Raw genomic sequence first — 27,018 nt, forward strand, 5'->3', positions numbered from 1 at the left:
TGTTCTAAAAGGGTGCCCCTCTATTCTGAGGCTGTGTCCTCTGGTCTTAGACTGTCCCACCATCGGAAACATCCTCTCCACATCCACTCTATCAACCTTTTCAGCAGAGATGCTGGGTAAGATTTGCCTTTGCTACAGTGACAAAGTTCAAAGTAAAAAGTATTATCAGAGTATGTACATGTCATCACATGCAATCCTGACATTCTTTTCTGTGGGCATACTTGGCAAATCTATAGAACCGTAACTGTAAACATCAGGGACTGTGAACTGTAACCTATGCAAATGCAGATATTAGAAATAGCAATAAATAATGAACATGAAATAACAATATATCAGAACCCTTAATTGAGTGTAGTTATTCCCTTTTGTTTAAGAGCCTGATGGTTGAGGTCTAGTAACTGTTCTTGATCCTGGTGGTGTGAGTCCTGAGGTATTTTTACCTTCTACCTGGTGGCAACAGTGAGAAAAGAGCATGGCCTGGGTGGTGAGGATCTTTGGATGCAGCTTCTCTATGGCATGTGGACGTGTTCAGTGGTTGGAAGGGTTTTACCTGTGATGTACTGGGGTGAATTCACTACCTTGTGAAGGATTTTCTGTTCAAAGGCATTGGTGTTCCCATACCAGGCCATGATGTAGCCAGTCAGCACACTTTTCACCACACACCTAAAGAAGTTTGCCAAGGCTTTTGATGACCTGCTGAACCTCCGCAGATTCCTGAGGAAGTAGAGGTGCTGCCATGCTTTCTTCTCAATAATATTTATATGATGGGTCCAGGATAGATCTTCTGAGATAGTGGCACCCAGATATTTAAAGTTACTGACCCTCTCCACCTCAGAGGCTCATGAACCTCTAGTTTCCCTCTCCGGAAGTCTACAATCTGTTTTAGTTTTATTGACATTGAGGGAGAGGTGGTTGTTATTGCACCACTCAGCCAAGTTTTTCCGTCTCCCTCTTGTATGCTGATTCATCACTAGCTCTGTTACAGCCCACAACAATGGCCTCCTTAGCAAACTTGTAAATGATGTTGGAGGTTTACTTAGCCACACAGTCATCGGTGTAAAGTGAGTAGAGCAGGGGGCTAAGTACACATCTCTGCTATGCTCCTGTGCTAATGGAGATTGTGGAGGAGATGTTTTTCCCAGTCCAAACTGACTGGGGTCTAGTAGTTGGGAAACCTAGGATACAATTGCACAAATGGATATTGAGGCCCAGGTTTTGGAGTTCACTGATTAGTTTTGAAGGGATGATGCTGTTAAACGCCTGAGCTGTAATCGAAAAAAAAACATTCTGATGTATGCATCTTTGCTGTCCTGATGTTGTAGCATTGTTTAAAGAGCCAACAAGATGACAGTTGCTTCAGTAGGGGAATTGGTGCAGATCCAAATCACCATTCAGACATTCAACACCAATCTCTCAAAACACTTTGCTATTGTGGATGTATGTGCCACTGGATGATAGTCATTTCAACAGATTACCACGCTCTTGGGTGCCAGTATGATTGAAGGTCGGAACAGGTCTTTAGTACTCGGCCAGATCCTCTGTCCAAACTGTATGCTTTCCCTGGATTCATTCTCTTGAAGGCAGCCTGCATGTCAACTTCAGATACCGAGACCAAAGAATCATCGAGAGTCATGGGAGTGCTTGAAGGTTCATCCCTGTTCTGGTGGTCAAAGCAAGCATAGCAGGCATTGAGCTCATTTGGAAGTAAAACTCTGCTGTCCCCTATGTTGCAACAATTAACTTTGTAGGAGGTTATGACATTAAAACCCTGTCACAGCTGTCAAGTCCATTCTACTCCAGAATCTCCAAAGAGATGGCTTTCTGGAGATCATATCTACACCTTTTGTAACATTCTTGATCTTCAGACTTGAATGCCTCTGATCTGGCTCTCAGCAGGTTCCAGATTTCATTGTACATTCAGGGATTCTGACTGTGGTAAACCCTGAATGATTTTGTGAGGACACACTCATTCATGGCTATTTTAATGGTCTATAATGACCCTGGTGTAGTCATTCAGGTCCTCAGATACCTTGAACACTGTCCTAAGGTAGTCCTGTAACCATTCCTTGGCCTCCCATTGGTTGTCTTGATCTCTGGAGCCTTGCCCTTTAAGCTCTGTCTATTTGCAGGTGGCAGGAGTACAGCTCAAAATGCGTTCTTGAAAGGAGCAATAGGTATTCCTTATCGTAGTTGTAGCTGTGGTCTAGTGTGTGGGGACCTTTAGTGCAAGAGATTATATGCTGGTGATAATTGGGTGGGGTTTTCTTCAAACAGGCCTAATTAAAGTTGCTGATTATAATTTGAAATGTGTTGGGATGCAAATGAGACTTTGTCAATGCTTTACTAAGAATATCTTCTCTCGGCAGAATCAATGAATGTGTTATAAACTGAGCAAGACAGAGATTCAATGGTTTTGGGGGTCAGGCAGTATTTAAGGGGGATAGGTCCCCATAGCCTGCTGGCATATACCCAGAATTTTAAAATAAATAATGAGATTGCTGTGTCTTTTGTGACCTCACTAGCAACAGAACTGGTTCTAGCTGATAGAATACTAGGAAATATTGTGCTTTATTCAAGAAAATGAATGGGAATAATCCAAGTACTTACAGGTCAGTAAGCCTTGCGTCAGTGGTAGGAAAGCTATTGGAGAGGATACAACAAGTTAAGATTCGTGACCTTTTGAAAAGGCACAGCCTTCTCGGGGAGAGTCATAATGACTTTTTGTGAGCAAACTCGTACCTTACAACACGCTGAAGGAACTCAGCAGGTCGGACAGCATCAGTGGAAACGAGCAGTCAACGTTTCGGGCCGAGACCCTTCATCAGGACTTAAACTTGACTAAACATTTTGGGAAGTGTGATGAAGGTTCTTGATGAGGTCATGGATGTTACCTACACAAATTTTAATGAGGCATTTGGTTGTGATGATTCGGAAGGTAAAGATGCAAGGCATTCAGGGTGAAAGTTTGGATTCAGAAATGGCTTGCTCATAGAAGAAAGTGAAAGTGGAAGGCTGTTAGTCTGGCTGAAAGTCTGATCAGTGGAATTCTAAAAGTACTGCTGCTAAGACCTCTGATAGATTATTTATCTCAAAGGAAATTATAGTGCCACTATAGCGTTACAAGTGCACAGATATAAATATTAGAAGAGAAGTAGAAAGAATAAAAACAGAAGGGATTCGTCACTTTCCCAGCTATAGGTTGACTCATTATATAACCGATGGGAAGAAGAACCTTCGTTGGAGCAACACGGTTGTCTTGGTGGATTACTAAAAATGCTCCTCTGTTCAGCCAAGGTGGCATGCAGAGGGTGAGAAACATTGTCCAGAATTGGCAGAATTTTCTTTTGGGTCCTTTGTTCTACCACGGCCTCCAGTGTGTCCAGTTTGACTCCTATAACAGAGCCTATGTTTCCAGACAGTTTATTGATCCTGTTGGCATCATTTATGTTGATGTAATTTCCCAGCACACCACTGCATAGAAGATGGTACTGGTGACATCAGACTGGCAGAACGTGTGAAGGAGAAGCCTGCATATTCCAAAGGCCCTCAGTCTCCTTAGGAAGTAGACATGACTCTGCTCCTTCTTGTATGTTGGTGCTCCACTCAAGTCTGTCATCCAGGTGCACCCCCAGGTACTTGTAGGTCCTCATGACATCCACGTCCTCGCTATCAATAGTAACAGGGAGCAGTGCAGGCTTAGTCTCCCTGAAGCTCATCGCCATCTCCTTTGCCTTACTGATCTTGCAGATGATTCAACTTGCACCATTTGACACAGTCCTCCCATCCTTTATACACCCAACTATTGCTGAGTCATCAGAAAATTTCTGCAGATGAAATAACTGTTGTATCTAAGGTCTGAGGTATACAGGTTAAACAGGAAGGGAGATAATATAGTCCTTTGTGGGGCCCAGTGCTGCTTTGAGCCAGGTTTGATGCACATCTCTGAAGCTGCACAAGCTGTGGTCTGCCAGTCAGGTAGTCCATTATCCAAGGTACAATGTCAACCTGCATTGAACAGAGCTTTTCCTCCAGCAATGAGGGCTGTATGGTATTGAAGGTACTTGAGAAATCAAAAAACATCTCCTCGCACTGCTGCCCTGCTTACCCAAATGGGAGTAGCCTCTGTTCAGCAGATAGATGACAACATTGCTGACTGCAATGTGCTCTTGGTAGGAAAACTACAGGGGATCAAGGATTGATTTAATCAGGGGGTTGGAAATGAGCCAGGACCAGCATCTCTAGGGTCTTCAGGATACGATAGGGTCTTTAAGAGACTTTTGGACAGGTACAGGAACTCAGCAGGTCGGGCAGCATCTGTGGAAACAAGCAGTCAAATTTTCAGGCTGAGACCCTTCATCAGGACTAAAGAGGGAGGGGGCAAGGGCCCTATAAAGAAGGTGGGGGGAGGATGGGAAGGAGAAGGCTGGTAAGTGCCAGGTGAAAAACCAGTAAAAGGAAAGATCAAGGCTCGGGGGAGGGGAAGCAGGGAGGGGATAGGCAGGAAAGTTGAAGAAGGAATGTAAGGGGAAAGCACTGTGTAGAAGAAGAAGCCAGAATCATGAGAGAGGCAATAGGCAGCTGGAGGAGGAGGCAGAGTGAAACTGGAATGGGGGAAGGGAGAAGGAGGGAATTACCAGAAGTTGGAGAATTCAAAGTTCATGCCAAGGGGCTGGAGGCTACCCAGACGGTATATGAGGTGTTGCTCCTCCAACCTGAGTTTGGCCTCATCATGGCAGTAGAGGGGGCCATGTATGGACATATCCGAATGGGAATGTGAAGGAGAATTGAAGAGAGTGGCAACTGGGAGATCCTGTCTGTTGTGATGGACAGAGCGGAGATGCTCGACGAAGCGGTCCCCCAATCTGCGTTGGGTCTCGCCGATGTAGAGGAGGCCACACCAGGAGCACCGGATGCAATGGATTACCCCAACAGACTCACAAGTGAAGTGTTGCCTCACCTGGAAGGACTGTTTAGGGCCCTGAATGGTGGTAAGAGTGGAGGTGTAGGGACAGGTGTAGTACTTACAAGAGCTTTTTGAGTACTGGGACCACACATGTTTTTCACACAGTCGGGACCCTTTCCAGGCTGAGATTGAAAATGCGCTGGAGAACTCCACACAGCTGCTCAGCACACTCCTGCAGGACTGTGGGTTCACAGCAACCAGTCCCAATGCTTTGTAGATGGGTGGAGAAGCAAGTTTGCAGGTGACATGAAGATTGGTGTAGTTAGAGACAGTATAAAGGACTGTCAAAGAATACATTAGGATATACACTCAGTGGCTAGTTTGTTAGGCATCTTCTGTACCTAATAAAGTGGCCACTGAGTATGCCCGTTGTCTTTGCCTGTGGTGCTCATCCAATTCAAGGTTGATGTTTTGTGCATTCTGTTGTAACATGTTGTTATTTATGTTACAGTCGCCTTAAACCAGTCTGGCCATTCTCTGACCTCCCCACATTGATGAGATGTTTTCTTCTATAGAACTGCCTTTCACTGATCTTTTTTGTTTTTTCGTACCCTTCTCTATCAATTCTAGAGATTGTTGTACATGAAAATCCTAGGAGCTCATTTTTCTGAGATATTTAAATCACCCCATCTGGCACCAACAATTATTCTGTGTTTAGAGTCATTTAGATCAAATTGCTTCCACCTTCTGATGTTTGCTCTAACAAGTGAACCTCTTGACCACTGCTAAATGCTTTTATTATACATTGCATTGTTGCCTTGTGATTAGCTGATTAGTTAATTGCATTAATAAGCAAATACCTATACCTAATCTCTTAACCCCATTCTCCTGCCTTCTCCCCATAACCTTTAATGTCCTGATTAATCAAGAACCTATCAACCTCTGCCATAAATACACCCAAAGACCAGGTCTCCCCAGCCCCCTGTGGCAATAGATTCCATATATTCACCACTCTTTGGCTTAATAAGTTCCTCCTCGTCTCCATTCTGAAAGGACATCCCTCTGTTCTGAGACCCTTGGTCCTAGATTCTCCCACCACAGGAGGCATCCTCTCCATATCCACTCTATCTAGGCCAGGAGTTCCCAACATTTATTAAGCCATGGCCCCCTACAATTAAGCAAAGGTTTGGGAACCCCTCATCAAGACCTTACAACATTCAATAGGTTTCAGTAAGAACCCCCCCCCCCCCCCACCACCACCTTCTAACTTCCAATGAGTGAAGGCCCAGAGCCATCAATCACTCCTCATATGATAAACCTTTCATTCCCGGAATGATTCTCATGAGCAGTCTTCCCTCTAAGGTGTGTGTGCATGCACAGGTCCTTTGCTAACTAGCACACAAAGGAATTTAAACTGCACACAAAGGTTGTCGCCTTCTACCTCGTTGGCATGTTGAGTATATTTCACAATCATACAATCACATTTCCTTTTCCAGTGTCTGATGTTGCCAACATGAAGTTTGATGATTTGTGTGCAGATTTTAAAACTGGCTTACTTAACTTTTTATTGAAGAAATTATTCAGTTCACACATGTTGTCACTTGGCAAAAAGCTGCACAGCACACGGTTTTTGTGTGCACTGGTCATTACAAAGTGGAGGGAACTTTGCTCATGAACCTCCCATGAAAATCTCCATTGTCAAAGGAAGGGGCCCAAAAAACTTATGAATACTTCAAGTGAGAAATCCTTGCTTTTATATTCTTGTCCTCTCAAAATGTATGCTAACATTGCATTTGCCTTTCTCACTATTGACTCAGCCTGCAAATTAACCTTTAGGGAATCCTGCACGAGTACTCCCATGTCCCTTTGCAACTTGAATTTTTGAATTTTCTCTCCTTTAGAAAATAGTCTATGCTCTTATTCTTCCTACCAAAGTGCATGACGATGCACTTCCCGACACTGTATTCCCTGTGCCACTTCTTTGCCCATTCTACAAGTTCTTCTGCAGTCTCCCTGCTTCCTCAACACTACCTGCCCCTCTTTATATTGTCCGCAAACGTGGCCACAAAATTATCAATACCATCATCCAAATCACTAACGTACAATGTAAAAAGCAGCGGTTCTAACACCTCTCACTAGTCACTGGCAGCCAATCAGAAATATCTCAATTTACCTCCCTGCCAATCCTCTATCCTTGCTGGTATCTTTCCTGTAATACCAGGAAATACTTGTTAAGCCACCTCATGTGCAGCACCTTGTCAAAGGCCTTCTGAAAATCCAAGTACACAACATCTGCCATTTCTCCTTTGTCTATCATGCTTGTATTTTCTTCAAAGAATTCTAATAGATTTGTCAGGCAAGATTTCATGAGAGGAAACCATGCTGACTTTGGCCTGTTTTATCATGTGCCTCCAAGTACCTTGAGACCTCATTCTTACTAATTGACTCCAACATCATCCCAACCACGGTCAGGCTAACTGGCCTATAATTTATTTTCTTCTATCTCCTTCCGTTCTTGAAGAGTGAAGTGACATTTGCAATCTTCCTGTCCAGAAAGTACCTTGCCAAAGAGTCTAGTGATTCTTGAAGGATTACTATTGTCTCCACAATCTATTCAGCTACCTATTTCAGAAAATTGGATGTAGTCCATTTGGTCCAGGTGACTTATCTACCTTCAGACCTTTCAGTTTCCTAAGCACCATTTCCAAAGCCATCATAAGCTTTTATGTTGGCTTTGACTTCCCTTGTCAGCCATAGTTATGTTGTCCTGTCTTTAGAATGCTTCCTCTTCTTTGGGATGTATCTATCCTACGCCTTTCGAGTTGCTCTCAGAAACTCTAGTCATTGCTCTTTCATGCCTCTGTAATTTGCTTTACTCTATAATACTGATACATCTGACTTTAGCTTCTCCCTCAAATTGCAGGGTGAATTCTGTCATTTTATCATCACTGCTTACTAAGGGTTCCTTTACTTTAGTTAAAACTGGTTCATTGCACAATGGTAGGCCATCGGGAAACAGGGAGGACTAGAATTTAAAAGCAAGGATGTAATGTTGAAACTTTATAAAGCACTAGTAAGGACTGACTTGGAGTATTGTGAGCAAACATGACAAAATCTGCAGATGCTGGAAATTCAAACAACACACAAAATGCTGGTCGAACACAGCATTTTGTGTGTGTTGTTGGAGTATTGTAGCAGTTTTGGGCCCCTAATCTTAGAAGGGATGTGTTGAAATTGCAGAAGGTTCAAAGGGTGTTCACAAAAATGATTCCAGGATTGAATGGCTTGTCGTATGAAGAGCATTTAATGCTCTGGGCCTGTATCACTAGAATTCAGCAGAATGAGGGGTGAGCTCATTGAAGCCCCTCGAATGGTGAAAGGCCTTGATAGAGTGAACATGGTTAGGATATTTTCTATGGTGGGACAGTTAAGGCCAGAGGACACAAACTTGGAATAGAGAGGCCTCCATTTTGAACGAAGATGAGGAATTTATTTAGCCAGAAAATGGGGAATCTCTGGATTTTTTTGCTGCGGGCAGTTGTCGAGGCCAAGTCCTTAATATATGTAAGGCAGAGGTTGATTTATTCTTAATTGTCAAGCCATGAAGAGAAAACAAAAGATTGGGGCAGAGGGGAAAACTGGACCAGCCATGATGAAATGGGTGAGCAGGCTAGATAGGCCAAATGGCCTAATTCTGCTCCTATATCTTCTGGTCTATGGTCTTAACAGGACTAGCCAAGTTCCTCCAACATTTTGTGTGTGCTCCCTCTCTCTTACTTTCTGCTTTTAGTGATAGTCTTCTTCCTAGTCTTGTGTGTTTTTGATGCCAATCATTTACAACACTGGAGGAATGGATACCAAATACAGTGATTTTTTTGTATGTGTAGGTATTTTCTGATTTTATAGACATCAATAAAAATATAACCCATTCATTGCCCCCAGGAATAGTTTATTGATTATCCACACTAGACCGGATAATTTTGAAAACACCGGTTTCCCATAAAAACAATAGGCATCCACACTATGTGCTTTTAAAAATATCTCTATCCACATTGAAATGGAGACTTTGGCGAATCTCCTCCTCCTCTGCATGCGCAGGACACATCTACCGTAAACAAGCGACATGTTTGGTGTCAAATCTCGCCGTAAAAGTGCCCATTTGTGTAGTTACAACTTAAAATGACGGACAGCTGTTGGCTTTTGCTCAGGAGAACTTAAAAGTAAAAAAAAACAAATACTGGAGCATATGGAGGCAACCGACAGGGAGTTCACGGACAGATTGACCCGGCTGACGATGAACATTGGAAAAACTGACTAACTCTGTTGCATTAATAAAGCACCTTGTTAAATGTGTAAAACATGTCTGCATCAGTGTTATCTTGTATTTCCATACAATGTTACATTAGACTGTTACACATCTATTGTCAGAGAAGTATTTGCTAAATAGGTAAACCACCTTCATACGAGCAAGGACAGAAAACGGTAAAGTGAGTATACTTATTTATTCAGTAAGTTATGGGTCAAAGTATTTGGTGAGTACATTTCTAACTCTTCTGGCGTCAGTCTCGTTGCCGTCTGTTCTGAAATTGTTAGGTTGCGTTCAAGAAAACAATGAAATAGTGCGCTGCCGTCTGACAGCGTTTTCAAAAGTCTCCAGTTACCCCATCCACACTGATCTGGCGTTTTCAGAAATACACACTTTGGAGAGTGTTTCTGAAAAGCTCTGGTTTCGGGGGACGAAAACACCATTTTAGTGTGGACGAAGGGTAAAAATGAAGAGAAAAAGCTCCGGTTACAGATTTATCCTGTGTAGTGTGGATGTAGCCTTAGTTAACTGAATAGTTTACCTGTTATTGATTCTTAAGGTTTTAAGTGATTGAGAATTCTTTGTGATTCAGGATTCAAATATATTCCAATGAAGTGTGAAGTGGAAAGAACTGCATTCATGGGACAAAGCTGTGTAGATCACATATGTTGGCTTTAGTGTCTGTTAGCATAGGAAGTCTGTGTCATGTGGCCTACAATAGGATAAGACTTAACAGATGTAATTCAACTGTAGTTAGAAATTACTTCAATCTTTCCAAATGGAGAAGTTCCTTTGAAAAGATGAGTTCAAAGACTCATTCTTTAAGAAATTGTGGGAGGACAATGGGATTTTGCCAAAGGCACGAACAATTAGCAGTTCCACTGAAATTTAGCACAGTGGAGAAGAGGAAGATGGATTGTGAAACTGGCTGCTGTTTTGTTCTCCTGCTCAGTGTTAAGGATTTGCATTTGATCTAGTTATTCTGGGCTATTTGTGTATAATATAGTAGGAAATTTGTTCAATGACTTGGGTTGAAATGTAGAAAATGGTTAGGTGTTTATGTATTGTGCTGTTGTGAAATTTCAAATGAGAAGCTACATGACTCCTGTCCACTACCTTTCTTAATATTTTGGTTTCAACAATGGAATTATAAAATATGAATACAATTAAGTTTAAATGTTTATAATTTAGCTCTACCTGCTGCACCATCCACCATCTCAACTGCTTCACCTTTTTACTGAGATCTTGGCTATGTCTTCTTTGGTAAACAGACTTTTTAAAACAATGTTAACTTCCATCCCAAAGTATAAATTACCAGTTTGGTCTACACCATCCATTGCTATCTGTTTATTATGTATAGGCACATGGAAGACTTCTGGGTTCCCTGCATGTGTTAGCTGTTAATTGATTCAGGAGTGGAGAGAGTGAGCAGTTTCAGGTTCCTGGGTGTCAAGATCTCCGAGGATCTAACCTGATTCCAACAGTTCAATGTAGTTATAAGGCAAGACAGCGGCTACACTTTGTTAGGAGTATGAAGAGATTTGGCACGTCAACAAATAATCAAAAACTTTGTACTGTGGAGACCATTCTGACAGGCTGCATCACTGTCTGGTATGGAGGGGCTACTGCACAGGACTGAAAGAAGCTGCAGAAGGTTGTAAATCTAGTCAGCTCCATCTTGGGCACCAGCCTACAAAGTACCCAGGACACCTTTAGGGAGTGGTGTCTTGGAAAGGCAGCGTCCATTATTAAGGACCTCCAGCACCCAGGGCATGCCCTTTTCTCACTATTACCATCAGGTAGGAGGTCCAGAAACCTGAAGGCACACACTCAGCGATTCAGGAACAGCTTCTTCCCCTCTGCCATCCAATTCCTAAATGGGCATTGAATCTTTGGACACTACCTCACTTTTTATAGTGTACAGTATTTCTGTTTTTGCATGTTTTTAAAACTATTCAATATATGTATGCTGTAACTGATTTACTTGTTTACTATTTTTGTTTTATTATTATATTTTTCTCTGCTAGTGTGTGTGTGTGTGTGTATATACACGTACCTACCTACTGAGGCAATAAGCAAGTTGCAGTGGGTCCAGATCCTTGCTGAGACGGGTTGACTTTAGCCATGACTAGTATCTCAAAGCACTTCACTGTAGATGTCAGTACTACTGGACGATGGTCGTTAGGTCAGCTCACCCTGCTCTTCCTGGGCTCTGCTATACTAGTTACCTACAGTGTTAGCTGCAGTGGGATCTTCCGACTGCAGCAATGAGAGATTGTAAATGACTATGAACGTGTTGGCGCAGATCTTCAGAGCACTACCAGGTACACCAATGGAGCATGTCCCTTTGAGGGTTCATCCTCTTGACGAAAGACGCTCTGACGTCGGTCTCCAAGACAGGCATCACTCGGTTACTGAATGCTGCAAGCCATAGTTTTGTACTCAAAGTGAGCTCATCTGTAGTGAAGCATCACTGCCATTCATGAGTTAGGTTTCACTTTGTAGGGAGTAATAGTCTGCAAACCCTGCCAGAGTTGACATGCATCAGACTCCGCCTCCAGCTTCACTCAGATTGTTCTTTTGCTCTCAAGATAGCCCACTGTAAGTCGTACCTGGCCTTTTATAGTCCTGGATCAGGTCTACCCCTCGGCAGAATGTGAATCTCCTGGTTCATCCATGGCTTTTGATTCATAGGCATACACTCATGGACACAGGTTTTGTTGAAGTCAATAACAACTGGGGAACAAGTGATATGAGGGTGATAATTAAGTAGGGACTTGTTCAAGCTGGCCTGGTTAAAACCCCAGAAGATGATGGGAAAGGCACCAGGGTGTGTTGTTTCACGTCTGTTGATTATGTCGTTCAGTTTGTCTGGAGCAAGGGTCCCCAACCTTTTTCATACTGTTAACCAAGGGGTTTGTGGACCCCCACATTTGGGAACCCCTAGTCCAGAGCCTGTTTGCTATGGCCTGAGGTGGATGTACACCGTTACCAAGATGATAGTTGAAAACTCCCATAGCAGGTAAGATGCATGACAGTTGATTGCTAGATGTTCCAGGTCAAGTGAGCAGGACTGGGACAAACACCACATTTCTGCACCATGGGAAGTTAATCATAAAGCGTACTCTGCCTTTGAAAGAATCAGCTGTCCTATTTTGCCAGTGAATTGTGACACCAGGAAGTTTTCTACATTCAGCCTTATTCTCATTTTAATTATCAACTGAAGCTGTTTGTCACTTGGTTTGTTCCTGTTTTATCATACTTTATATGTTTACCACTCAGAAACATTCTGCTTTCACTCCCCAAACTTTCCCAGCTGTGTTCCTCACACAGGGATCTATCTGAACCTCTCTTCTTTGAAGGGCACTCATTATTTTGTTGTGGTCTTTTCCAGCCTATCTCTAAACTTAATGAATACAGGCCAGATGTCCTAGTCGTGCTGTGTCACTGATCTCTGGTGTCTCATTTAGATTCCAGTGTATTTGCCCTGCGTAAGTCCTTCTGTTCCTAGGTCTGCCATGTATGGAATATTTATTAAACTAAAGAATGGCCTCAATTTCCAGTTTTACCCTAATGTGAAGTTTTTAATATCAGGGAATTTGGCTTTTGCAAAGGCATACTGAACTAGATTTTTGCTGAAGCCTAGATTCTCATCACAATTGTACATGTTTCCATGAATGGATGATACAGTATTTTAAACTTGCATGAAAGAAATGTCTGTAATACTCAAGACTTATAATCTGACTGTTCTTAACATTGCCAATATTACGCAAACACGAGGAAATCTGCAGATGCTGGAAATTCAAGCAACGCACTCAAAATGCTGGTGGAACACAGCAGGCCAGGCAGTCCCACCACTCCACTCAGGATAGGGTTCCCCTTTTCCTCACCTACCTCCCCACCAGCCTCCGGGTCCAACATATAATTCTCCGTAACTTCTACCACCCCCAACAGGATGCCACTACCAAGCACATCTCCCCTCCCCCACCTCTTTCTGCTTTCCGCAGGGACTTGTCCATTCATCCCCCCATCCCTTCCCACCAATCTCCCTGCCCGTGATATACTGCATCTTGTACTCCCGGTGTGGCCTTCTATATATTGGTGAGACCCGACGCAGACTGGGAGACCGTTTCGCTGAACACCTACGCTCTGTCCGCCAGAGAAAGCAGGATCTCCCAGTGGCCACACATTTTAATTCCACGTCCCATTCCCATTCTGATATGTCTATCCATGGCCTCCTCTACAGTCAAGATGAAGCCACACTCAGGTTGGAGAAATAACACCTTATATCCTGTCTGGGTAGCCTCCAACCTGATGGCATGAACATTGATTTCTCTAACTTCTGTTAATGCCCCCCTCCCTTTCTTACCCCATCCCTTATTTATTATTTCCCCCTTTTTTCTTTTCTCTCTTTTTCTCTCTCTCTCTCTCCGTCCCTCTCAAAATTACTCCTTGCCTGTTCTCCATCCCCCTCTGGTGCTCCCCTCCCCCTTTCTTTCTCCCTTGGCCTCCCATCCCATGATCCTCTCCCTTCTCCAGCCTTGAATCCCTTTTTGCCAATCAACTTCCCAGCTCTTAGCTTCATCCCTCACCCTCCTGTCTTCTCCTTTCATTTTGGATCTCTCCCTCCCCCTTCCACTTTCAAATCTCTTACTATCTCTTCTTTTAGTTAGTCCTGACGAAGGGTCTCGACCGGAAACATCAACTGTACTATAGATGCTGCCTGGTCTGCTGCGTTCCACCAGCATTTTGTGTGTATTGCCAAGTATTAGATTAGATTCAACTTTATTGTCATTGCGCCGAGTACAGATGTTGTTCGTTCTTTGGAGTCGAAGACTTCTGTCAGGTGGAGGGTTTGTGACTGTGGGTCCGGAGGTGACTGGTGAGGCCAATCCGGGCCCTGAAAGCTCGCCCACATGTGGGAGACATGAGGGTAGGTGCTGCAGTGGAAGTGGAGGTAGCTCGAGCAGATACAAAGCCAGTGAAATGCAATTAGCATCTAACCAGCAGTGCAAAAGAATAATGTTATTTACAAAATAACTGCAAATAAAAGTAAGTGCTACAGCAGACAAATATAAAAGTACTGAGACAGTACAATGTGGGTGCAATACTGCTCAGCGCTGTGATGTGAGGTTCAGCAGGGTCATAGCCTCAGAGAAGAAGCTCTTTCTGTGCCTGCTGGTGCGGGAGCGGAGGCTCCTGTAGTGCCTACTGGATGAGAGGAGAGTAAAAAGTCCATGGTTGGGGTGAGATGCATCCTTGATGATGCTTTTCACCCTGGCCAGGCAGCGTTTATGGTAGATGTTCTCAACGGTGGGCAATTGGGTGCCGGTAATCCACTGGGCAGTTTTCACCACCGCTGGAGTGCTTGGCGGTCTGAATAGGGACAGTTGCCATACCACACTGAGATGCAGTTGGTGAGTATGGTCTCAATGGTACAGTGGTAAAAATCCGTCAATATCCTGGGATAGAGGTGAGCTTTCTTGATGCTCCGCAGGAAATAAAGACACTGTTGTGCCTTTTTGATCAGGATGGAGTTCAGGGACCAGGTGAGATCATCGGAAATGTGGACACCAAGGAATTTGAAGCTTGATACATGCTCCACTACAGCTCCACTGATGTAGATGGGGACGTGAGTGTGGCTCCTAGCATGCCTGAAGGTCCACAATTATTTCCTTGGTCTTCTGGGTGTTAGGGGCCAGGTTGTTGTTGGCACACCACGCGGCCAGGTGCTGGACCTCATCCCTGTAGCCCATCTCAAACATCACCTCTGATCAGGCCAATCACTATGGTGTTGTCTGCAAACTTGATTATGGAATTAGAACCATGTACAGGAACGCAGTCATAGGTGAAAAGGGAGCACAGAAGAGGGCTCAGCACACAGCCTTGAGGCACGTCGGTGTTCAGGGTGAGAGTGGAGGAGGAGAGGTTGTCTAACTTAACAGATTGGAGTCTGTTAGTCAGAAAGTCCACGGCCCAATTGCAGAGGGATGAGCTGATACCAAGCTGGCAAAGTTTGCCAGTCAGCTTGGAGGGGGTCACAATATTGAATACCGAACTAAAGTCAATGAACAGCATTCTGACATAAGAGTCGGGGCTGTCCAGGTGGGTCAGGGCAGAGTGAGGTGCCGTGGAGATGACATCCTCTGTTGACCTGTTGGTGCGATAGGCAAATTGATGGGGGTCCAGGTTAGTGGGCAGACAGGATTTTAGATGTGATAGAACCAGTGTCTCAAAGCGCTTTGCAATGGTGGGGGTGAATGCAACTGGGCGGAAGTCTTTCAGGCCCATGGCAGTGGAATGCTTTGGCACTGGCACACTGGTGGTGATCCTGAAGCTTGTGGAGACGACTGCCTGGGCCAAGGACAGATTGAGAATGTCCATGAAGACCCCGGCCAACTGCCCTGAATAGATTCTGAGCACTCGGCCAGGTATTCCATCCGGACCAGCTGCCTTCCGTACGTTCACCCTGCTCAGGGTGGCACAAACATCGGAGGTGGAAAGTGAGAGAGACAGTTCACCAGGTGGGAGATCCACTTTGAGGGTGAACTCCCTGTTCTCTCAGTCAAAGCGAGCATTGAGGTAATTGAGTTCATCAGGGAGGAAGCAGAGCTGGAAGGGGGCGGAGTACTAGGTGGTTTGAAGTCCGTAATGATCTGTATGCCATGCCATGTGCGCTGGGAATCCAAGGAGTTGAAATGCTCCTCGATTCTCTGTTTGTATGTATGTTTATCCTGAGAGATTCCCCTCCTCAGGTTGGCCCTGGCTGAGCTGTAAGCCTCCTGGTCTCCAGACCTGAAGGCTGATTCTCTGGCTTTGAGCAAGAGGCAAACCTCTCTGTTCATCCATGGTTTCTGATTGAGGAAAACTGTATTTGTTTTTGTGATGTTACTCTATCTACACACTTGTTGATGTGCTCAAGGACAGAGTTGGTATATAATATCTTAGGTTTATAAAGAAAAGTACTTAATAATTGTCCAGTGTACCAGCTATGATTAACCCAATTTAAATATGTAACTGGAAATGTCTAAGAAATTTTTGCTAAATCATTTGGCTTTATCAATGTAGAGCAGTCATTTTCCAAAGTTGTTTTAAAGCCTTGAAATAAAAATACTTTTTGGTTCTCTATGTACTTACTGGGGCCCTGAGCTCCTAAGTGGACCATAGGCCTCCAGTTTCCATCGTCCCCTGAAGTCAATGGTATGGTTAGAGTTCATCAATACTTCTGCCATCCATCGCTTCTACTGGGTAGGGGATTGGCCTAAATAGCTTCACCAGAGCCCTGCTGGCCATTCTTGCCCATTTTCCACCTCATATGGCGGGGACATAGGATTGGACTTTGAGAGGCTATTTCTCTAGCATGTCTTTTCGTTTTTTAAAAAAAGAACAGTTGCAATTCATTTTTAAGAGCTTAATTGAAGGCTCCCAGACAGGAGTAATCTGCAGAATCTCACCTGGGTGATTAATTCCATGCAGGGTAGGTGTTTTAAATGTTCAATTTTTCACATTGCTTGGCCTCTTGGACAGGTTTGCATGATTGATGTTGAGGAAGGTAGGAGTGAAACTGATCAGTGAATCCAGTGGAAATTCTAGTAGAATCTATAAAGAAAATTCTTTTATAAATGTCCAATGTTGTTTGATTTTCAGCTGTTTGTAGTGCATGAAAAGTCACTAATGTTATAAAATTGTTATATTAGTGGTGCTTGTTTTTTAAAAAAACATTTGCTCCCAAGCTGTTCCATTCTCTGAGAATTCTGTGTCCAGTGACCCTGTAATAGATGAGGAATAATCGGAACCACCACTATTGTATAACAATTGTTATTTGGTATTTAAGAGTTCAAATCTTTGATTGGATTGGCTACATTTTAAGCAACATAATGACTGCAGTAAACCAATGGAAGAGGTACAGCGGATTGACATAATGACAAAACGTTGCCAAAGTCCAAGTTCGGTGAGAGTCAGTTGTACAGCACAAACAAGCTTTCAGCCCACCATGTCCGCAAGGACCATTTTAACTGCATCTGTCAAACACTTCCATTTTTATATCTTTCTACCACTGCCTCTGACACTCCAGATGTCCCATACTGTTTAAACTTTGATATTCTTTCAATATTGATTCCTTACAAACTGGAAAAGCTTGAAATAAGCTGCCAATTAGAATGTATCATCTTGAGTGAGAGCAGACACACGCTGAAGTGCAAGATCTTAACTCTCTCCGTTGAATTCCATCTAAATTTCTGTGGAGATGTGACTACAAAGTGCACTCTGACCCAAAAATAATCTTTAAGGTTAACTGAAGATAAATTGATTAACTGGTAGGCAGTTGTTTACTCTAAACATGTATAGCTAAATGATATGCATAAACTGTTTAAGAGGCAGGATGTTCAAGGGTTTCTTTAATATAAAATATCAGCCATTGGTTGTGAAAGTCATGAGTGATTTGCAGTTCATTGTCATGTGCAGATACAATGAAAAGCTTGCAGCTCCATTACAGACAAGTAACTGCAGACAAAACAATATAGATTATGTGCAATGAAGAGAGGGGAAATAAGACATTCCTGCCAAAAACTTGACCTTCATCAGCTACAAGTCACTGGTGAATTACTTTAGTCAGAGATTTCCTTTGGAAGAGAAACACCATTTTATGAGTGGACATTGTGCTTGGTAAACATACTTGTTGAGAGTGAAACTTAAACTGAAATTATTGGCATATCATTGAGGCTAAGTAGTTATTATGCACTGTTTTCAGAGGAGTACACTAATGCACAGGAAAGCAGTATCTGGTCACCAAAAATAAAACTTGAAGCAATAAGCACTAATTGATATAGGACCCTATACACAACATTCTTTAATTGAGTATCTGAATTGGGAGCAGGTGTAGGCCACTCAGCCTCTCAAGCCAATTAATGAGAGCTCAGCTGATCTGTCTGTAAGTTCCACTCTACATTCCTGCAGTAAATTTTCACTTCCTTAATCAATTTATGTTTCTGCCTTAATAATATTCCAAGACTGTTTCCATCACTCTTCAACAAAGACAATTGCAAAAATTTGTGACCCTGGAAGAGAAAACATTTTGCCTTATTTATCTTAAATGAACAATAATACCTTATTTTGAAATGGTGACCTCCCTCCCCAAAAAAAAAATCTGGATTCTCTCATAAGAGGAAACTACTTCTGCACATCCACTCCATCCAAGTCCCGCGGCATCTTGTACATTTCGATTGAGTCTCCTCTCATTCTTCTGAACCGTATCAGATACAAGACTAGCCCTTCCCCATTAGATGAGCTGCACATTCCAATTATTAGTCCAGAAATCTTTAGCTGCTTTCAGTGTCTCTTCTGTTTTCCTTAAATTAGAAGACAAATACAAACATGGTCTCACTAGTTCCTTGTATATTACCAAAGGCCATTTTAATCTTAAATCAGAAAAAAATCAATACTGGAGATTAGATCGTCCTGGACTCCTGGCAACATCTGTGAAGAAAGAAGCAATGTTGATATTGATCTTGCTTAGATGTAAGATTGTTCCCCCCATTGCCTGTGAACTTCACTAGAAATGTCAAATAGATGTTGTTCTTGGTTGTTGCAGTGTCTTGCAGTCTTGGTAAGAACAGCCAAATGTACTTGCACCCATTTTTGATCACTACTGCTGCTGGAATTGGACATGAGCGGCTACCACGAGATCAGTTATAATGGCCAAGCCTCAAAGTCATTAAGGAAGCAACAGGTTTCTATCATCATGAGGTTTTAACTTTCATGATGCGGAAGCTGACGGGAGAGATTTGAGAATGGAAGTGGAGAAATTGGTTAAAGATTTATCTCCTGTTACAAATATAATAATAATAATAATACAAGATTTCAGTGATTGGTTAATTGGAATGAAAGTGAAAGAATTCCAACATTTTATTGCCTTGCTGCATATAAGCTGATCAAATTATCATTTGTTGAGAAATACATGATGTTATTCAATATTTATACAATGTAATTGCATCCAAATTGTACATTTATCTGGAACAAAGGTAGCTTTTCTTACACTTTGATTTTCTTTGCTGCAGGGAACACCAGTCTGGTTGAGAGAAAATAATCAGCATCTTCCATGCATTGTTTCAGCATGTTCAGGAGGAGTGATCAACTTTACCACTGTCTGTGGCCAGGTGAGAACAAGCTCCTACTCTACAACTCGAATTTCTCAGATGTTGAATGTAGTGCAATAATTGTTCTTCCACCTTTTGGTCAACCAAAATGTATAACATAAAGCATTTAATAAGTGGCAGCAGCAAAAAAAATCAATTGGCTGAGAATGATACTTAGTCATTTTATTTGGCTGCCCAGAAATGGAGAGAGTGGGTTGCTTTGAAGATTAAAAGAGAGTGATGGTTCTTTTCATTTGAGTTTTGAGAATTGTAGCCAGCATTTAAATCCCATCCTTAACTGCCCTTGAGAAGGCAGGGGTGAGCTGTTGCCTTGAGTTTCTGCAGTCTTCCAAATGACTTTTGAATTATGGACATTTGAAGAAAGTGAGTTGGAAATCTTGCACTAGTAGTGGGAGAGGATGATTGATATATCTGGGTGAAAGTCACACTTGAAAATCTTGATGCATTTTTCAAAGATCCGCATGCATTGTATAATTGAAAGCAATTTCTTTTAAAATCCACACAACTTTTCAGTGTAATCAAACATTATTGTTTATTCTTGGCACTAAAATATTCATCTTTTATGGGCAATAACTTGGTTAACTTTCGTTATTGTGACATTAGACTATAAAGAAAATGGGGTTTCCACAATTTAAAAAAATTTGTTTAGAGTGACTAAAGTGATTTAAAATCACTGACACTGAGTTCAAAAATTTAGATTGAACAATTTGCTAGATTTATTGCATATAATAGTTGAAATAAACCTGTTAGTATCTTATAATAAAACTGAGCTTAAATTGCCTCATGTGTACTGTCAAAGGAAAAGCATTTGACCTATTTGGCTGATTGTGTTGATAGAACTCATGGAAATTCCAGAGCAGCACCTTTATTTAAGGTGATAGTGAATAAGTAGGAATTTCCTCCAATTAAACATTAGAAAGATTGAGAAAAGAAAACCATTGGTCCCTACTACAAACCCATTTTTCTGTCACTAACTCCATCTCCCTCTGGCCTCTCATCTAAGCCTGAACCAGACTTTGCCATAGGTGACTCTAGGAGGAGCTTCCAACCACATGCTTGCTCCATGACTAAAGCTTCCTTTTTCAGTCTGATTACATCCCTCCCTCTGCATTATTATTGATCTGTTATCCCATCATCCACTCTCCAGGTTCTTCAGCACATCCTATGTCCATATACAAACTCTCAACAAGTCCCATGTGTTTATCTCCTCTGATCCACATTGCCGAGCAACGGAAAATTCTCATTTGTTTTAAAAACTACCCCCCCTCCCCCAACAACACTTTCTCCTGAACCTCCTGCAGCCCCACTACCTATCAGGGTATCTGTGTCTTCCATCTGACCTCCTTGTGCAGACCTCCTGCAGCCCCACCTCCTTCCAGGTCTGACCAGTTGTGTAAATATAATTTTAACTGTTCCTCAGTTGTTGCCAGCACCTTCAGTTTTCAAAGATTCCTGAATTATTTGCAGCATACTGTTTTCTCCTGAAGCCTTTTGATAATGACTTAATTGTTCTCCCCCTCTTCTCTCACTATTATTTAGACTCCGAACTGCCACTCTTTGTGTATTTTTGAATAGTATCACAATTAGTGAAAGTAAATAATCAGCCTCTGTGATAAGAAGGGGAATGAGGGGACATTGGGATGGCATGCCAGTGAACATTTCACTGCAAGAATTTTTTTAGGAAGCGGGATGTTTTTACCAGCTGCTTGTGTTACAAAATTGAGCAGTGCTTTCTCTGTACAAAGGTTATAATTTTCAACTCGCTGATCACGAAAGATGCACAGACACATGAAGGAACTTGATAATGTGATGATTTGTGCCACACAAATTGTAATTCATGCAAAGACTTGCTGCCATTGACAAATAGTTTGCCTGTCTGTTCTATCATTCAGTTAAGACCAAAGGTTCTAAACATCTGATTGGATATTTTGAATACAAACAGTCAACTAATCAGTTAAATGTTTTTTGCAGACAACCGTCTTGGGCAAGATATGTTAACTTCATTTAATAATGCTTTTCAAATGAGCCATTCCTGACGTCATTAGCTGTTTTGGAAATTTAAGAATATTTTCTCAGTTCTTTAATTTCTCAATTCAGATGGCAGTAACTTAGACTAACATTTAAATCAGAAATAACTGAGCATTAAATGAACAATTTTGTATACTTGGGAGTTTTCCTCCCCACCCCCGATAATAGCTTGGTTGCTCTAGTATTGAACAGTTCACAATGGAAAATTAATATTGATTCGGCATTTTTTGAAGAAAGGGAAATAGCACAGATACTGTGAATTGATCTGTTTATCTGGGACAACTGTTCATACTGACTTTGAATGTAGAAAGTTGTTGCTCATTACCAGAGTTGGGACTCAGCTTGATTTTTTTTTACTTCCTCACTCAGAGTTTGGACATATTAGCATTTTCTGCTCCTAATTTCCCCATGAACATGGAACAGTACAGCACAATAAGGCCCTTCGGCCCACAATGTTGTGTCAGCCGTCAAACCCTGCCTCCCATATAACCACCTACCTTAAATTCCTCCATATACCTGTCTAGTAGTCTCTTAAATTTCACTGGTATCTGCCTCCACCACTGACTCAGGCAGTGCATTCCACACACCAACCACTCTGAGTGAAAAACCTTCCTCTAATATCCCCCTTGAACTTCCCTCCCCTTACCTTAAAGCCATGTCCTCTTGTACTGAGCAGTGGTGCCCTGGGGAAGAGGCGCTGGCTGTCCACTCTGTCAATTCCTCTTAATATCTTGTACGCCTCTATCATGTCTCCACTCATCCTCCTTCTCTCCAAAGAGTAAAGCCCTAGCTCCCTTAATCTCTGATCATAATCCATACTCTCTAAACCAGGCAGCATCCTGCTAAATCTCCTCTGTACCCTTTCCAATGCTTCCACATCCTTCCTATAGTGAGGCGACCAGAACTGGACACAGTACTCCAAATGTGGCCTAACTAGAGTTTTATAGAGCTGCATCATTACATCGCGTCTCTTAAACTCTATGCCTTGACTTATAAAAGCTAACACCCCATAAGCTTTCTTAACTACCCTATCTACCTGTGAGGCAACTTTCAGGGATCTGTGGACATGTACCCCCAGATCCCTCTGCTCCTCCACACTACCAAGTATCCTGCCATTTACTTTGTACTCTGCCTTGGAGCTTGTCCTTCCAAAGTGTACCACCTCACACTTCTCCAGGTTGAACTCCATCTGCCACTTCTCAGCCCACTTCTGCATCCTATCAATGTCTGTCTGCAATCTTTGACAATCCTCCACACTATCTACAACACCATCAACCTTTGTGTAGTCTTGCCAACCCACCCTTCTAACCCCACACCCAGGTTGTTAATAAAAATCACAAAAAGTAGAGGTCCCAGAACAGATCCTTGTGGGACACTACTAGTCACAACCCTCCAATCTGAATGTACTCCCTCCACCATGACCCTCTGCCTTCTGCAGGCAAGCCAATTCTGAATCCACCTGGCCAAACTTCTCTGGATCCCATGCCTTCTGACTTTCTGAATAAGCCTACCATGTGGAACCATGTCAAATGCCTTACTAAAATACTTGTAGATCACATCCACTGCACTACCCTCATCTATATGCCTGGTCACCACCTCAAAGAACTCTAACAGGCTTGTTAGGCACCATCTGCCCTTCACAAAGCCATGCTGACTGTCCCTGATCAGACCATGATTCTCTAAATGCCCATAGATCCTATCTCTTAAGAATCTTTTCCAACAGCTTTCACACCGCAGACGTAAGGCTCACTGGTCTATAATTACCTGAACTATCCCTACTACCTTTTTTGGCCTCCCTCCAATCCTCCGGTACCATTCCTGTGGACAACGAGGACATAAAGATCCTAGCCAGAGGCTCAGCAATCTCTTCCCTTGCCTCGTGGAGCAGCCTGGGGAATATTCCATCACACCCCGGGGACTTATCCGTCCTAATGTATTTTAACAACTTCAACACCTCCTCTCCCTTAATGCCAACATGCTGCAGAACATCAACCTCACTCATATTGTCCTCACCATCATCAAGTTCCCTCTCAGTGGTGAATACTGAAGAGAAGTTTTCATTGAGGACCTTGCTCACTTCCACAGCCTCCAGGCACATCTTCCCACCTTTATCTCTAATCGGTCCTACCTTCACTCCTGTCATCCTTTTGTTCTTCACATAATTGAAGAATGCCTTGGGGTTTTCCTTTACCCTACTCGCCAAGGCCTTCTCATGCCCCCTTCTTGCTCTTCTCAGCCCCTTCTTAAGCTCCTTTCTTGCTACCCTATATTCCACATATATACCCTATATACCAAAGCTCACTGTGGGTCTGGAGTCACATGTAGGCCATGTTGGAGGAGGGCAACATTTTTCATGTCACAAAAGACAATAAAAAGTCTTCATTCCCTAATCAGATTATCTGGTCACTGTTCATAAATACTGTGAACTTACGGATAGTTCAATAGACATGATCTTTGAATCGCTGATGTGTTCTTTCTTGGCCTTGTTTAAAATCCTATTTTACTTTCATATAAAAAAAATTCTATCTGAAGCAAGGATCAAGTAGTGTGCTTACAGAGGAAACCAGTATCAAGTAACAGCATTGTCTTTATTTCTTACTGTTGACCTGGCAGACTGGCCATTATCCTTCAGTCAGGCAAAAGAATAGCTTTCTCTTCAGTTCGTTCTGTTGTAGAGGATGGAGCTCCTGACTTGCAGTAGTCTGACAGAGAAGCTGGAACAGATGTTGCCCATTACCTGGGTGTGAAGAGCAGCTGTCGCTACTTTGCACAATAATACCAATCATTCAGTGCTTTGGGTTGGTCTCAGACATGTGACCTATTGGAGCAAGCACAGTTAAGGCAAGGCTTTGGAGATGAGTAACAGCTGTTGACTTATTTTGTTCACTTCAATTATTTACATTGGCCTGAATATGAAGAGCTTTGCCACTTACAAATATAATGTTGCTTTTCAAAATGAAATGCTTAGTGGCTAATGAATGAGCTCTTTAAGTTTGAACTGGCAATATATTCTCTTACAATTGATAAAGGTTTGTGACAGTTGCATTCCTTTTAATGTTATCTTTTATTTGCACCTTTGAATTCTCTTGACAGAATTTATCCCTGATGAGTTGAACATGGAATTTAGCAATGCTTATGTATCCAATGCTAAACAACGCAGATCAAATTATTATAAAAATGTTTAAATGTGTAGTTGTTGAAATTATGTCTCAGTAAACTGAGAGTCACTTGAGTGACAGAGTTTGACAGAGTTTTCTTTCATTTACTATGTAAGAGGTCTCCCTCAGGGAAGAGAGAAAAGGCTACAGTCTTAGCCTGTTTGTGTTTCTGCAGTTGTTTGGCTGTGCATTGTAAAAGATTCATAGGTATGCAGTATGGAAATGGATCCACTCGTAGATGCCTATCTACACTAATCCCATTTGACTTAAATCTCCCCAAGCCTTTTCTATCAATGTACCTGTTCAAGTGATTTTTTAAAAAATATAATTATTCCCATTCTTCTGGTTATATTCCCACAATCCCCTAGTCCTGGTAACATCCTTGCAAAACTTTTTTTGCACCCTTTTCAGTTTAATGATGGCCTTCCTGGAGCAAAGTGACTAGAACTGCATCCAATACTCCCTAGTGTGGCCAAACCACACATTTTTAAAACTGTAATTTGGTGTTCCAACTCCTAGACTGAAATCGTCAGCACCATTGCGTGCTGTGTCGTAAGATGCAGGTGATCATAGACTTTGACTAATATTGTCCTTGGAAAATTTCTCTGCACTAGTGTTTGCCATTGCTGCCCTCTGGGCAGTGTCTTTACAGGGCAGGTAACCCCAGACATTATCTTCAGAGATTGTCTGCCTGGCATTAGTGGTCACATGACCAAGAGGTGATCTGCACTGGCTGTTCATACGACCATCTACCACCAGCTCCAATGGCTTCATGTGACCCTGATTGGGGTGGAGGGGTGCTAAACAGGTGCTACACATTGTCCAAGGGTGACTTGCAGGCTAGCAGAGGGAAGGAACGCTTTACACCTCCTTTGGTAGGGACATGTCTCCACCATGCCACCCTGAAGTACCTCGGTCAATGAAGGAAAGCATGTTGTGTGTCTTCTCAACTTTGTCTACCTGCGTTACACCCTTCCCCTAAGGTGCTTGGGTGTGTGACTGTGCAGTAACTGAGATGCTGGCCTACACCTAGCCTTTGTTGCTTCCCAGCTGGAATTTTTTAATATAACTTTAACATAGGGTCCACGCAGTTTTCAGGCGGCGGAAAAAAAATCCTGCTCGGGGCAATGATTGTTCTGCACAGCTGTTTAAACAACAAAAAATTAGAGGAACATTCCATCATTTTGTACGTGTTGGAGTTCATTCCATCAGTTGAAATTCAAGCTTATTGTCATCTGACTACATGTGTACAACTTTCCTCTGACCATGATGCACCACAAGAAGTGCAGCACTTAAAACAAAATATTGTCACAAATAATTTAATAAAATGCAATTCAAAGTGCATGTAGTGCGCAGCACAACTAACCAGTAAAGAGTTCGCTGTCCTAGTGCTGAGACTTCGTAGGTGGTGGGATATTCATTAGACTCAGCCTGAGGGAAGAAGCTGTTACCCATTCTGGCTGCCTTAATCCTGATGCTCCTGTGCCCTCTTCCTGATGGTAGTGGGTCAAAGAGATTGTAGGATGTGGTAGGGACACTCAACAATGTTTCAGGCCCCTTGTATGTAATGCTTCCAGTAAATACCACAGATGGAGGGAGACCTCAGAGATTTTGGCGGATCTTACTCTTTGTAGGATCTTGTGCTCCAATGCCTTACAGCTTCCATACGACACTATAGAAACTCTGTGGTGCTCAAAAGTTGTTAGAAAGGGGGCAGGGAGTCTCGACCTTCTCAGTGTTGATGCTGCTGTGCCTAATGAGGTGTTGTGGATCCAGGGTAGATCATCCATTATATGCATAATCAAGAAACTTTGTGCTCTTCACTCTCTCTACAGCAGAGCTGTTGACGTGCAATGGAGTGGTTGACCTGGAGTCTGCAATTATCTCTTTTGTCTTGTTTATGTTGAGACTTGTTCTCACCATTTGACAAACCTCCCTCCCTTCTCTCTGTCTGCCTCGTCATTCTTGCTGATGAGGCCAACCACTGCTGTATCATCAATGAACTTGAGGTGTGATTTGAGCTGGACCTGGCTGTGCAGTCATGCATCAGCAGCACGCTGAGCACACAGCTCTGGGGGTGCGGGGTGGGTGGGTCCTAGTGATGGAGCTTGTAATTTATTTATTGCTGCCCAGTCAGACATTTTGATGACAAGACCCCAGTGAGTCCAAGGTCCAGTTACAGAGAGGGGTGTTGAGTCCCAGCGAAGACAGTTTAGTCAGCAGCCTCTGAGAGATGATTGTGTGAAGTCCAATGTAGCTGGAAGATGGGATTTTATACAATCCAATTCCTGCCACTCAAAGCATTTCATGATAACTGAGGTTGATGCCACTGGGCAGTAATCATTTAGGCCAGTTATCATTGCTCCTTTGGGCACTAAAAGTGATGGTGACTGCCTTGAAGCCTGTAGAGACAGTGGACTGTTGCAAAGAGATCTTAAAGATGTCCATTAAGACCTCTGACAGCTGCAC

General features: G+C 42.6%; 1 protein-coding gene across 1 annotated transcript in view; it reads left to right on the forward strand.

Annotated features, from left to right (window-relative positions):
- Nucleotides 1–27,018, forward strand: part of myo10 (myosin X) — a 264,485-nt gene that overhangs the window by 70,368 nt on the left and 167,099 nt on the right. The window contains exon 2 of the mRNA XM_059945625.1: nt 19,265–19,363. Coding sequence (XP_059801608.1) covers nt 19,265–19,363 — 99 coding nt within the window. The remainder of the gene's footprint in view (nt 1–19,264; nt 19,364–27,018) is intronic.

Source organism: Hypanus sabinus, chromosome 20, assembly GCF_030144855.1.
Source record: "Hypanus sabinus isolate sHypSab1 chromosome 20, sHypSab1.hap1, whole genome shotgun sequence".
NCBI lineage: Eukaryota > Metazoa > Chordata > Chondrichthyes > Myliobatiformes > Dasyatidae > Hypanus > Hypanus sabinus.